General features: G+C 36.4%; 1 protein-coding gene across 4 annotated transcripts in view; it reads right to left on the bottom strand.

Moving 5' to 3' along the window:
- STS (steroid sulfatase) overlaps window positions 1–14,332 on the bottom strand; it is a 132,618-nt gene that overhangs the window by 29,750 nt on the left and 88,536 nt on the right. For 3 of the 4 annotated variants that reach the window (XM_087726691.1, XM_087726692.1, XM_087726694.1), the window contains 2 exons: window positions 13,447–13,584; window positions 7,492–7,651 (listed from right to left, as the gene is read on the bottom strand). In XM_087726691.1, the coding sequence (XP_087582817.1) occupies window positions 7,492–7,651; window positions 13,447–13,584 (298 nt within the window). The remainder of the gene's footprint in view (window positions 1–7,491; window positions 7,652–13,446; window positions 13,585–14,332) is intronic. The other variant, XM_087726693.1, reaches the window with a different exon arrangement.

Raw genomic sequence — 14,332 nt, 5'->3', positions numbered from 1 at the left:
GCTTTCCATACAGAGTTGAGGCGATACCTTTGCTTATCAAATGTAAATATAATGCCAAATGGTGCATCCCATCTATACTGTATCTGACAATTTCTGAGTTCTTCGACCAAAAAAGCGTAGTCTCTCCTGGCTCTTAACATTTGAGGTGGTATCTCTTTCAAAACAATCAGGTCTTGACCGCCAATTTGAAGCTTAGTGTTATAAGACGCTTGCAGTACCATATTCTAAGCTCTCTTGTAGTAAAATATATAACGATGTCTCGAGGAAGCTGCTTCTGCTTTGCCAGCCAAGAATTAACGCGGTAAGCTTTGTCGATTTGCCAGTCAAGGTTGGTCCCTGGTCTTCCCATCAGGCGGTCAAAAGCTTCCGATAGGATCTGTTTCAAGTTCTCCTGTTTCTCCTCACGCAGCCCCCTTACTCTTAATGCAAACTCCATTTGTCGGTACTGTATCATAATAATTTCTTTTTCAGCATTTTCCACTTTTTGTTCCACCACCTCTGTTTTCAATGTCAAGTTAGTATTGGCATCATTAAGAACCTCTAGAGTATCTTCCATTCCAGAAGTATGTTCTGTCAATACAGTTACAAGTCTCAGCATTTCATCTCTAATTTTAACAACCTTAGCGTTGATTTTCTCATACAGCTCCTGTTTAAGTCCTTTTATTTCACTTTTGATTTCTTCTTTCATTTCTTTTATTTCCTCTTTTCTCTCCTGCTTTATCACCTCTCTATTATCTCTAAACTTATCTTCCATTTTAATTGTCAGTGCATTAAGAGCCTCGCTTAGTTTGCTCAGGAAAAATTCTTTCATTAACACATCCCCAGCAGGGGGCGTAGGAAGCAGAGGCTGCAGCTTTGTGCCAGGCACTGGGGATGTGCCCCTGGAAGTAGAGGGTGACGACTTCAAATTAATATTTAGTTTTGAAGCCATTTCAAAATTTATCTGCCTGCAATTAATAAAACTCTGTTGCCTGAATATGCAGCTTTAAGTAAAGAAGCTGAGTTCCCCTTTTACTTTGAAGTTTAAGGCTTGGCAAAACTTTCAGTGAGTAAACATTGTAACAAGAGAGTTCAGTAGATTCATCACCATTTAACTTCCAGATAAGCAAGATTAATGAGGGAGTGAAAATCTTGTAGAAATGAAACTAATTAAAAAGCTTCTGCTGGCCGATTGTGAAACAAATGATAAGCATTCTCCTTTGTTTTGAATTCTTGTAATAGTTAACAAAAAGTGTTCGTTATTACCGGAGAAACCAGCCTACTCGGCGCCATTTTAAAAGCCTCTAAGTAAATAGTTTTTCGGAGGAGAAAAAGAAAAGAAGCTAAAATCTTTTTTTTTTAATATAATTTTTATTAAACATTATTACCTTTAAAAAACAGAAAGAAAAATACAACAAAATAAGAAAGACAAATCATACATAACAATATAAAGTAAATATACAGCCTTTTGTATCGGCATTCATTAGTTATACATTTTTTTAAGCGTAAAACATACAGATACAAATACCGTTTTAAACATACAACCCCCCCTCCCCTCCCCCCCCCGCGGTGACAGTCATTCACAGCCCAACTTTTTCTTTCCTTCCTCATTGTTAGGTCTCTAAGCCACATCTTCTCATTGCAAAGTTCAGGGATCTATTACAATACCCGTGTTAACTTTCCCCATTTTAAGTCCCTGCTGTTCTCCTTGTCGCCCACATATACCATAGGTTCCAGCTAAGATAATGTTCCGTTTCTCCTTTGTCCCTCAGCCAACCCGTCATTCTGTCCATTTCTGCACATTCATAGATCTTTTTAATTATAGCATCTATCGACGATATGGTAGTGGATTTCCAAAATTGTGCATAAGTTATTCTTGCGGCCACAATTATATGTAGGCTCAAATGCCATATTGAACTGCTTATGTTTTCTGGTTTAATGCTTAGTAGAAGGTTCTCGGGTCTCCATTCCATGTTTGCCCCAGTAACCTCTTTTAACCATTTTTTAATCCTTTTCCAATATTTCGTGGCCTCAGTACAGGACCACCAAATATGGTAGAATGTGCCATCCTTTCTTCCACATTTCCAACACAATGGAGATAACCCAGGGAACATCTTGGCTAACCTCGTTGGGGGGAAGTGCCACCTATAAACCATCTTGTATATGTTTTCTTTGAATGCTGTAGATGTTGTAAGTTTAATGGTCTTACTCCATAGATCCCACCATTTGCCCATTTCAATTTCATAGCCAAGGTTTCTCTCCCATGCTATTAGAAGGCTTTTGTCCATCTCTTCATTAGCATCTTGGCAGGTCAAAAATTGGTAAATCTTCGATAACATTTTCTTGTCTCCACCAAACAGGATCTTATCTAGCCCCTGAGGGTTTGGGTAGATCCCAAAATGTGCCTTATCATTTTTAAACCTGTTTCTAACCTGTAAATATTCCCACCATTCCAAATTCCTGCCCTGTTGTTCTAATTCCATCTTTGTTTTCATGTTGCCATCTTCTGTCATGATGTCTTTATATGTTATGTTTCTTGTCCAATTAAATACACTCGGATGCGTTAAGGCCTCTAATGGTGCCAACCAGCACGGAACCCTAAGATAGTATTTTTTCCTCATCTTTTCCCAGACCCCCATCAAAATCTTCCGAATATAATGTCCCATGAAGTACCTATGGGGGGTGTCTCTTTCTTGCCCGAGGGAGGCATGCCATCCCTGGGGGAGGTCATGTCCCTCTATAGCCAATAGGCGCCTTCTACTCAACATCACCCAATCTTTCACCCATGTCATGATTGCTGCGTTATAGTATGCTTCCCAGTTGGGTACTCCAAAGCCTCCCAGTTCTCTACGTTTTTGCAATGTTTGGGCTTTGATTCGTGCTTTCTTGCCTTGCCATATAAACTGAGTCACTATTGTCTCCAAAGATTTTTTTAAAAAATTGTCCAATTTAGTTGGTGCCGTTTGAAACAGAAACAAAAATTTTGGTAATACATATGTCTTGACTGTCACAATCCTGCCCATCAGAGACAGTTGTTTGCCACTCCAATTAGTCATATCTTTAGATACCTGTTGTAGCAATTTCATATAGTTATCTACCTTGATAGAGGAACATCTCTCCGTGAGCCAAATTCCCAAATATTGTACTTTGTGGGCCATGTTGATCCCTAACAGGCTTTGTACTTCCCTTTTCTGGTTCAGAGTCATATTCTTAATTAACAGTTTTGTCTTCTCTTTGTTTATACGTAGCCCCACTATCCTACCGTACTCCTCTATTTTACGTAAAAGTTGTATCCCAGAAGCCATAGGATCCTCCAGGATAAAAACAAGGTCATCGGCGAAAGCCTGGACCTTGAATTCCTGAGCTTTAGCTCGTAACCCTTTAATTTGTGTGTCACTTCTCACTATTCTAAGAAGGGGTTCTAATGTGAGGATGAACAGTAAAGAAGAAAAGAAGCTAAAATCTTGATAAACAATTATTGCCCACTTAATACGGATCCAGCTCGTGATAAGATTAAATCAATCAAAACTTTGAACTGAGTGGGGGAGACCTACTTTGTCCCGCACAAGGCAGTTTGAAGTTCCCAGCACGGACAGCCGTTCTGCTTTGGGCTAGCCCCCCTCTCCCTGCAAGCACAAAAGCTGCAAAAATCGAAGAGCATTTGCCAGCAAAACAATTTCTTCTTTCCTTCTTGCCTGAAGGATAAGAAAACCTGATAAGACGTCAGATGGAAGATCCTCTAAACAGGTACGTAGCCAGGAATTCGGAGGCAGCTGGTTTTTTGCTGCCACCACCAGCAGGCTCCACCCATTGCTTCTTGTCCTGCATTCAGGTGCTTTGGAAAATAGCTTGACTCCCTCTTCTTTGTAGCAGCCCCTATCATGTCTTCTCTAGTCCTTATTTTCATTAAACTAGCCATGGCCAATTCCTGCAACCGTTCTTCATATGTTTTAGCCTTCAGCCCCCTAATCATCTTTGTTGCTCTTCTCTGCACTCTTTCTAGAGTGTAGAGAAGAGCAACAAAAGTTCTTATGCTCTCAAATATGATGGAATTAAGGAAATTTAAGTGGACTAAGACATGCCTAGATTATTGTTAGTGGAAAAATAAGGCAATATTAAGATATTAAGGCCTACCTCATGGTGATAAGGGTGACAACCATTTCTCTGCCCTTATTGCATTTGCCAATAATTGCCCAGTGATTCTGTTCTGGATTACTCAGTCCCTCTTTGGAGGGAGAAGTGCTAAGGTCTACTTAAAGGATCACTGAAGAAAACGCTGCATATCTCACAGATAAAATTGGTCACATTCACTATTTTTTGGACTTCAGTGATAGAGCAGAGTCTATAGAGGTGGTGGGGACTATGTCTTGTAAGGTGCTTTGGAAAGCATTCAACCATTTGCGTGTTAGACCCGTGCCCCTCTTGGCTCATTAAGGCCTCATGGGAGGGGACACAGTGGGTCCAGGCAATAGTTAACTCCATTTTGGAATGGGGAGTGGTTCTGCTAGCTCTTAAAGAGGTGGTGGGGCACTCCCTCTTCAAACAGAGTGGTCACATTGCAGCTTAGAAAACTGGATAAAACTGATTAGTTAGACTCTTTTTAGTCTGAGTTCAGAACATGATTTGGTACTGAGACAGCATTGCACATACTGGTGAATGAACTCTGGCAGGAGTGGAATGGAGGCAGTACATCCTTTCTGGCTCTTCTTGATCTCTCAGCAGCATTCAATACCATTAATCTGGACCAGCTCAGGGAATGGGGAGTGCTTAGCACTATACTTTGCTGGTTCCCCTCCTTTAACCAGGGCCACTTCCATCATTGTTGATAGAGGGAGACAGATCTAGCCTGGGGCCTCTATTTTGTAGGGTGCCACAGGGCTCTGTTATTTCTCTCCTTCTATTTAACATTTACATGAGGCTGCTGGGTGAGGTAATTCTTTGATTTGAGGTGAGATATCATTAGTATGCAGATGACCCCATTTTATATATCTAGCTCAGAACCCTTGAGTGATATCATGGACATTCTAACCCAGTGTCTGGAGGTTATTGGAGACTGTATGAGGCAAAACAATCTGACTCAACCCTAGCAAGACAGAGGGGCTGGGGTAAGTTCTATCATCCCTGGTTCTGGATGGGGTTGAATTGCCTCAGACACTTCCCATGTGTAATCTGGGGGTCCAGCTAGACTTGCAGCTCCTGCTTAAAGACAAGGTGACAACCATGGCTAGGAAAGCCTTTGCACACTTTAAGGTGGTTTGCCAGTTGTGGCTCTTGTAACTTCCAGGTTAGACTACTGTAACACACTCTACACGGGGCTAATCCTAAAGACCATTCAGAAACTCCAACTGTAGCAGAATGCAGTCAAATGATGTCAACATACATGGCACTAGTAACACCATTCTTACATAGGCTGAACTAGGTACCAGTGTGTTTCCAGGCGCAATTCAAGGTGCTGGTAGTTAGCTTTAAACACTTTCATGGCTTGGTTCAGAGTGCTTAAGGGATCATCTTTTTTCAAGAGTCCCTACCCATTCAACCAGTTCAAACAGAATCAGCATCCTATAGATCCCATCAGCCAAAAAATATCAGCTGGCAAGGAACAGAAGGCAAACTTTTACTGCAGTAGCTTCTGCTATATGGAACATCCTCCCTTCAGTGATCTGAAAGGCCTCAAATCTGTTAGCCTTTCTTAAGGTTCCTAAAAACCTGCCTATGTTCCTAGCCTGGGGTACTAAATGTGCCAAGGGCTCCATTTTCTGGCTATATTGCTAACTGGCCAGGTATTTCACTCCTATGTATATTTAATTTGGATGTTTTTAGTGTTTTTTATTGGTTTTAGTATTTTATTGTTTCAAAATGTTTCAATTATTTTCAGCTGTAACATATTTTTTGAATTGCAAGCCACTCAGAATCATCGACTAAGATGGGCAGCCATAGAAACAAACAAACAAACACATCTGGCTATATTTCCAGTACTATATTTAGTGTATCCAATAGGAATTGAAATCATAAAATTGAAATATCAGAAAGGAGACTTGGGTAATTCTTTATACAATAGCAATCAGAGGTGGTATTCAGCTGGTTCAGACTGGTTCTAGTGTACCAGTAATGGAAATTTTGAGTAGTTCCAGAGAAGCGACAAATAACACCTCTGGCTTGCCCCATCCTTCCACCCCCACCATTCCCTGTCCTATATTCCCTTGTTTTTTAGCTCAGCTGATTTGCATGGCAGAGCAGATTGCCTCCCCCCCCCCAGCTGAATTAACAACAGCTCGTTTCACCATGGCTGACACTGAGGAGGGTCTTTGAGTGCTGCATGCATGCAAAGCACTCTCTCATAGAACTGGTAGGAAAAGATTTGGAATCCCACCGCTGATAGTAATCCAATTATACATTCTTATAATGATTTTCTAACTCTACTTGAACATACCCAGTGAAGAGAAATCTGCCATATTTGTGCCTAACTGGTTCTACTGTTGAACAACTGTTATTGCTGGCCAATTTTTCTAATGTTCAATTGGAATCTGTCTTCTGTAACTCAAGTACAATCTATATTATGCCTTTATGGAGAATCTGTATATATTTATCTCTAAGCACTGTCTCAAGTATATGTTTTATATTAAGGATGCATAAATTTAAGAAGGTAAATTTGAACTGTGCTCTCTTATATACCCAGGGCTATTATCTATCACCTGAAAATGCTTAGCGTTATATATTATTTTCTACTGAAATATATTAGAAAGTGTGTACCACACTTCATTCCACTGCTAATGTGACTTTACCAATGAATTCTTTAATTGTTGCAGTGTTGACACATAAACTTAATTCAAAGATAATTCTTCATGTGCTAAGGAAAGCTTTACAAATTGCTACATGTCCATGAAATCTGCACTCACTAAGCTAAATAAAGAACTGAAAGAACAAAAAGTTACTGTTTGAAATTTTCATATATTTTCCCTCTTCTTCTATGTATTTTCCTATAAGTACAAGGAATTCACTGTAACAACTGGAATGATAATTTTATTGCAATCTAGTTCAAATATTAATGTGGAAACTAAAATGTATCTGTTGCATGCTTTTTAGTGGTCAATGTGCAGACAGTTCCTTTAAATTAGAAAATAATCTCATTCATGAATCAAAAATATTCATTTCTTATGTATGTTTGCTTCTTTCATGATACTTGTCAGCTTCTATGAGAGTTATAAATAAGACACAGGAGACTGATTTAGTCAAAAAGGATAAAATAGGGATTCTGGCAGTATGCAAAGATGACTGTTCAGAATTATGGAGAAATTCAAGAAAAAGTATGAAGGCCATTCTGGAGCAACTATAACTCAACTATTACTTGAATATTATACCATTTCTTCAAGTAATGATTGAGTTATAGTTGCTACAAAGGCACTTATTACATTACCCCATAAATAATGTCTATACTTATATTTCCTTCAGAACTGCCAGAGCCATGTGTTTTTAAGTTACCTCTTCTGCAACAAATGGAATTATGTTCCATACCGGTCATTGGGCAGTGATGCTCCAGCAAGTTTAATTATGGTAGGGAATATATCCATATTACTTGTTGGGTCATAAATATGTTTTCCAGGCTCAAGAACGTCAGGCCAGTAGAGGAGGCCAGGCACTCGAATCCCTCCTTCCCAGTTTGTAGCCTTTCCACCTGAAATAAAAACTCCCATTTAACTTCAAGTTGTTATTCTTTGGAGTAGAACACAACAGTCAATATTTAACTGAGGTGGTTAACCAAATAGTTTAACCATTACATAATAAAATACGAAGTATTTTGATTGGGCAGATTTTTTAAAAATGAAGACAAAAGTATTCAATGAAGATAAACATTGGTTTTAATATAAATATTTTTTAAAAAAACCCTAATGAAATCAAGAATTTTTCTAAAAGAAGCATTTCTCTTTTTTTCTCTCTCTCTCATAGGAAGTAATGTATCATCTTGAAAGAAATAAAAAAAGTTGGTGTTACTGGAAACAAATAACCAAGCACACAATGTAAAATATTTTTATAATCATTATCAGTGTTTTGCAAATAAAGAAAATAAAGAATAAATAAAGAAATTAGTTCTTCCTTCTAGTACTCAAATCGTTTTTTAAAGATAATCTAATACTTCTAGACATGAGATTTGGCCATGATTGCTTAGTCACAGTTTATTACAGAATAAAGTACTTTCATCAAACATTGGAAAGGATCATGTCTTACTTAATGAACTTCCAAGATACAATTGATGTCAGAATCAAAAAGATAGATTTTAAGGCTGATTCAGTAAAGCAGTTCTTAAATCCAAGACTGTAAATTACTAATTTCAAAGATATTGCCAAATCCAATTCACTTATATTATCTCAAGAATGGAAGAAATTCTGATAGTTTGGAATTTATTAGTCTGAAAAATCCCAGTTATGCATATAAAGAAATATTAGATATAATTATTATGACTAGAAATTAAAGGATTATATTTCTTTTTATGAAAGTGATGGTAATAACAATTATCAAGAAAATATTATACATATTACATGTCTACTAGAGTAATACACATTATAACAGACATTACATTTAGAATCAGTCCATTAATAATCTGTTTCTTTACTAACTTTAAGTGAAATTGGTATGAAATGATTGTGTTGTAGTATCCTTCAGTAAATAAAAATGTTGGATCAAGAGAAATCTTTTATTTTGTATCCACATACCATTTATAAGATGAGAAAGTTAGGAAACTTAGAAGCTGACAACCAAAGTAGAAGAATATTGGGAAAAATATGGTAAGTCACAAGCTAACCCTTGACTTATTACACTGTGTTGTCAATTTTTAACTAGACATGTAAATATTTTTAACAATATATAGATTGAAAACTGTTCTTCTACTTAACTCCAATTGTATTCATTTTAATTATAACCTCATTTGAAAAGACTAATTGCACCTATAAAAAGAGATTAAAATTATTTTCGGAGTGCATGCCTCCATGCAAAGGCCAAGTGTGTCTTTGGCCTGGACAAAAAAGGATCAGAGGAGTATAGATTGCATTTTACCCACACATTAACCTGATACCATTGCTGCAGTTGATACAACTCAGATGATACTGCTAAGTATCTAGGGCTGAGAAAGAATGAGTTTCCCAATATTTCCTAGCTGGCTTCGTGCCCAAGGTGGGTTTATAACTCATAGTCTCTGGGTTTCTAGGCTGGTGCTTTAACCATTACACCAAATTGACTCTCTAAGTCAGCCATTCTCAGAAATTGTTATATCTTATTATCTGACTATATCACAAGATAAACAACTAAGTTTCAATTGTGAAGATGTGATGAGAGCTTTTAAACTAGACTAGTGCAATTATTGTTAAGTAGATTTCAGCTTCTCAGATGAGAAGGTTAATTTGATGGATTCATAATCACATGCTCATATGCAAAGGATACATTTTGCAAAGAGCCCTCATCACAAATGCTACTGTGATTGAAAATTGCAGTCTAATTTCTGTTTATATAAACTGGTAATCATTGGCTGAAACTTCAGGGTCTTTGGTTGCAGAAATATTTCATTTTTATTTGTGGTTTTTTTTTTCTGTAGCTTGAAGAGAACACATCTGATATTGAACTTCCCTATTCTATTTTTTCATCTGTAAATACTGTGCAGAAGAAAAAAAGTGGGGGGAACAGAAAGAAGAATAAGCATGGCATAATTAGTTAAATATTTATGCACACTTTCTGATACCTATGCATTTTCCTATAAATAATTGATGAGTTAAACTAATTAATGTGCTCAAAATGCAACAGTGACTCATATGTTGAGATTTCTTCTACATTGACTCTCATTAAGAAAAAAAGTTAATTCAATTTTTGCACATTCAGTATACACTTATGAATATTTTTTGCAAAATAAAATATTTTAACCTAAGCATGCCAAGATTATGTTCCAGTAGAATATTGAGCTAGTGGGAAACAACCAACAAAGAGAAAGATAAATGAGGAAGCAACATTTGCACGTTAGAAGTAATGGTGAATCCAGAATGAAAAGTGGGTAGAATCAAAAACTCTGCTATATAATCATAGGGAAATAGAAATAGTATCTATTATCTAAATAAATGGCCTCTTTGCTGCCCTATTTTTTCTTAAACTAAATAAAACAGTTTCCCCATTTCCCTTTTAATAAGATAGAATTACCCATTTGGTCACTCATTTAATTCCACCACTGCCCCTTAAATTAAATCCTTATATATTTCATAAGCAGGCAATCAGAATTTTGATACGATTGTCTTCTTGCCTCTTGAGCCCTGGAAGCTTATTAAATCAATTAGAAACTTAATTTCATAACCTGATACTGCTACTGTTTTCTTCGATATGAAACTTGAATCTTACAGTAGTTTGTGAGTTACAAAATGTGAGATGTTATATTTAAATACCTTAAACGTAAAGATAGCAACCATACAACTGTCATGTTAAAAGAGATAATAAGAAGTACTAATCATTACAGACAATAAAAACATGGAACATTTTTAAATGGGGAAGAACAAAGAAAGAAAAAGTTAATTATCCCAAACTACTTTGCCCTCTGAAGATAAGGAGCTTCCTTGATACTAACATCAAGCAGTTAGTGAATTTGCCTTGCTATTTGTTTACAGCCATCTCTTCCAGCTCATCACTGATAACATCTACTGGGAGTATACTGACTCCGTGAATGTAGAACCAAAAATGCTTTCAGCCATGCTAGTTGACTCTTTTAATTGTAATCACACCAGGAGGATGCTAAATTGGGTGAAGTTGGGATTACATTCATCTTAGCAGTATAATCATTGTAACAGGAACAGATGCTGGGACTGAAGGTAACATGGACAGGAAAGTGAACAAGTATCCAGGAGTATGTTTTTAATTTTTCTGGTGGCAGCAATGCAACTATAACCTCATGTGGGACCCCTTCCAAATATTTGATTAGGTCATTTCTTGTGAACCTTTCAACAGGCTCATAAATTTCCTAAGATAAATTGAGGAAGCTTTATACACTTTCATCCTACTGTAACTTTTTTTTTACTTTTAATTGCACATTCTGTTATTCCTTGGTTGCTTGTAAATTGATGTACAGGTAGTCCCTTATGATGACCATTGAGCCCAAAATGTGTTGCTAAGTGAGAAATTTGTTAAGTGAGTTTTGCCCCATTTTATGACTTTTCTTGCCACATTTGTTAAGTGAATCACTGCAATCAGGGGTGAAATCCACTTACCTTTGCTACCGGTTTAGTAGCAATGTGAGCGCACACCTCTGCGAATGCACAGGAGCTCCCAACCTTTTAAAGCATTTTTTAAACTACTAGTTAGAAAAAAAAGTTTTAAAAAGTTCTGATCGCGCTGCACAGCTGATTATCGCACAGCTGATCGTTGGAACTTTTTTTTTTTACTTTTTAAAGCATTTTTTTAACTACTGGTTCACCCCTGAATTAGTAACATGAATCTGGTTTCCCAATTGACTTTGCTTCTCAAAAGGTGGCAAATGGGGATCATATGACTCTCGGACACTGCAACCATCATAAATATGAGTCAGTCATCAAGCATCTGAATGTAAATCATGTGACCATGGGGATGCTGCAACAGACATAAGTGTGAAAAATGACCATTTTTAGTGCCGTTATAACTTTGAACTGTTGTAAGTTGAGGACTACTTGTATTTAGAATTAATGCTATAATTTCTGGTTATTGTTTGTCTTGAAAAGATTCATGCAGTGTAGTACATGACTGAGAGCAAGAGAGAGGTCAAGTATATCATAGGTTTGGAGTTCCTTTGTGCCCAAAAGAGATGTAAGTCCAGCCCTCCTTGAATTCTATTGACTCTTATCTACTGCCCTTTTGATCATTAGTAGTTCAGATTCTTGTAGAGAGAATGGCATGGAATAAACTTGTACTTATTTGAACAACCCTGGTTCCTGATTTCTGTGCCTAACATGGAATTTGTAATGTAATAAAAATAAAACTGGTAACAAAAAGGAATTCATTACCAATAATGAATTGCTCCAGTAACTTGATTTAGTTACTGTGTCATGTTAACATTTGATTCTGGCTATTATTTAGGACTGAGAATTGTCATTGTCTCCTTCTGAGGGCTGTGAGCGAGTGATTAGCTCATCCAGTTGGGTTTGTATCTAAGATCAGAATAGTACTCACAGTCTCTCAGTTTTTAGTTTTAACCAATACAACCATTAGTCTTTTTATCTAGCACTTTTAAAACTTAAATTCAACTTATGAGTGCACAGCAAAACTCATTACATTGCTTACTTCAATACCCAGTAAGCACACATCATGTTATTTATCTCTACATTGTATCACATTTAAAAGCATAAGTAGCAATGATGTACTGTATCCAATGAAAATACCACTTGCCTATTAATAAGAACTACATGTACTCTAGATAGAGTACTAAAAAGTGAAAGCAAGTTAACAGCAGAAAAGTCTAGCAAGAAAAATATATTGATGATTCAAGTGACATTCATATAAAAATGGAGTAAGGTAAAATAAACAGAAGAAAATGGAGGAAGATAGAAAATCTTCCAAAAATCTTTCCAAGAAATCTACAAGGTCTAGTACAGGCAGCTACCAAAGTCAAAAGGGGAATTGAAGGCACATCCCCACACACAAAGATCAAATGAACAACATGACAAATATTATTGTATAAACCTATTTATTAGGAGTTTTAAAATGTATGCATATATGCAAGGACAATTTAAGGCATTTTGCGGTGTGTGTTAGTGTTAGGGTCACAAATGGACAAGGCATCAAAATGGACTGCACTGTGATATTCATGGGGGAAGGGAAAATTTTAAAAAAAGTAAAAGTAAATAAATGGTGACGGTGGAAGTGTGATGGAAACCTCACCTTTTTTGTGCATGTGTGACATGAACCCATGTACAAAAATGCTTGTTTCGAAACACCAAATGTGTTGCATTGCTATTTTTACTCACCTCCCTCAACTATGAACACCATTGTTTGCATATCAAAGTTAATGGCATGCTTGATCACATCAACTACTTCTTGCTGTTCCCCATCATCTGTCTAATGACAGGTCTGGCCCTACTGATATGACTAAAATGTTCCAACAAAAAAAAAACCTGTACTCATAGCTGTCTCATATATATATCCACTTTTTAAAATGTAGGTTACTCCAACTATAAGGACAATTGAACAGAATTTGTGAAACACAATAGTAAATAGTAACCGTCCAGGCCTTCCGCACAGCCCTCAAGATCTGGCTATCCCGTCAGGCCTGGGGATAAGATCACAATCTGTCCCCACCCAAATGAAGAATGAATGTTGTGTACTATTTTACTCTTATGTATTGTTTTATGTTTATTGTCTATACCCCCCCTCCCTATTTTATGTAAGCCGCCCTGAGTCCCCGCGGGGAAAAGGGCGGCCTATAAATATTAATAAAATATAAAAAAAAATATAAATATAAAAGCTGGCTCATACCCTTAAATATCCCATTATAACCACCATGGACTTCTCCATTGTCTGATATTTCTTCAAGATGTGCTCCTTGATCTGAAGTGAAATATACAAGAGTATGCTCGCTTAAGTTCCATTGATCTAATACTTGGAGAATCTGTCCTGTAAAATATATGATGAAAAGAAGAAAACATTTTCTTTCAAAATACAGTACAACTTTTGAAAAGGAAAGTTACATTTATAATATCACCATGTATAAGGAAAAACTCTATAGAAAGACTCCTAGGAGACTTGAAAACAAAATAATGCATATAACTGGTTTGACTAATTTGGGTTTTTTCTGAAACATAAAATCGAATTTATCTAATTTAAGAAAAGACATTCTGAATTCAAGCCATCTCTTTGGATACCTGGAATTTTTAAATATTTTTTATAATTGTATTGGTTTGTAAAAAAGACATAAAGTTAAAAGATAAGCAAACAGAAAATTAGAAAAAGAAAAAAGACTGAGAAAAGAATGAAAGGAAAAACTGCTTCAGGAAATTCCTTATGTAATTTTTTCACATTCCTAATTAAAGTATGATATAATTAATAAGAAAATATAAGAACTATAGATAATTAGGCAATAATCCTATATTAGCCTGCCTGGAATTTCTAGAAAAATTAAACAAATCAACAGGGCTATAAACAAATTTTTAATGCTTCATTATTTAAATTTAATCAAGAAAAACTCAAGGCTGATTTGCTCTGTATTCTTTTTCCTTTTTCGAAGATGGGAACTACATCATTTCTTTTCCAGTCCTTTGGTAGTTCCCTGGTGGCTCCAATTCTTTGAAAGATGTAGTTCAGTGGTTCTGAGATCACATCAGCCTGTTCCTTCAGAACCTTGGGATATAATCCATCTGGTCCT

The sequence above is a fragment of the Thamnophis sirtalis genome, unplaced genomic scaffold (genome assembly GCF_051295495.1).
Source record: "Thamnophis sirtalis isolate CommonGarterSnake01/CBP01778 unplaced genomic scaffold, rThaSir2_p1.2 scaffold_12, whole genome shotgun sequence".
Lineage (NCBI taxonomy): Eukaryota > Metazoa > Chordata > Lepidosauria > Squamata > Natricidae > Thamnophis > Thamnophis sirtalis.
Note: the sequence above shows the minus strand (reverse complement) of the source record. Positions and strands in the feature narration are given on the sequence as shown.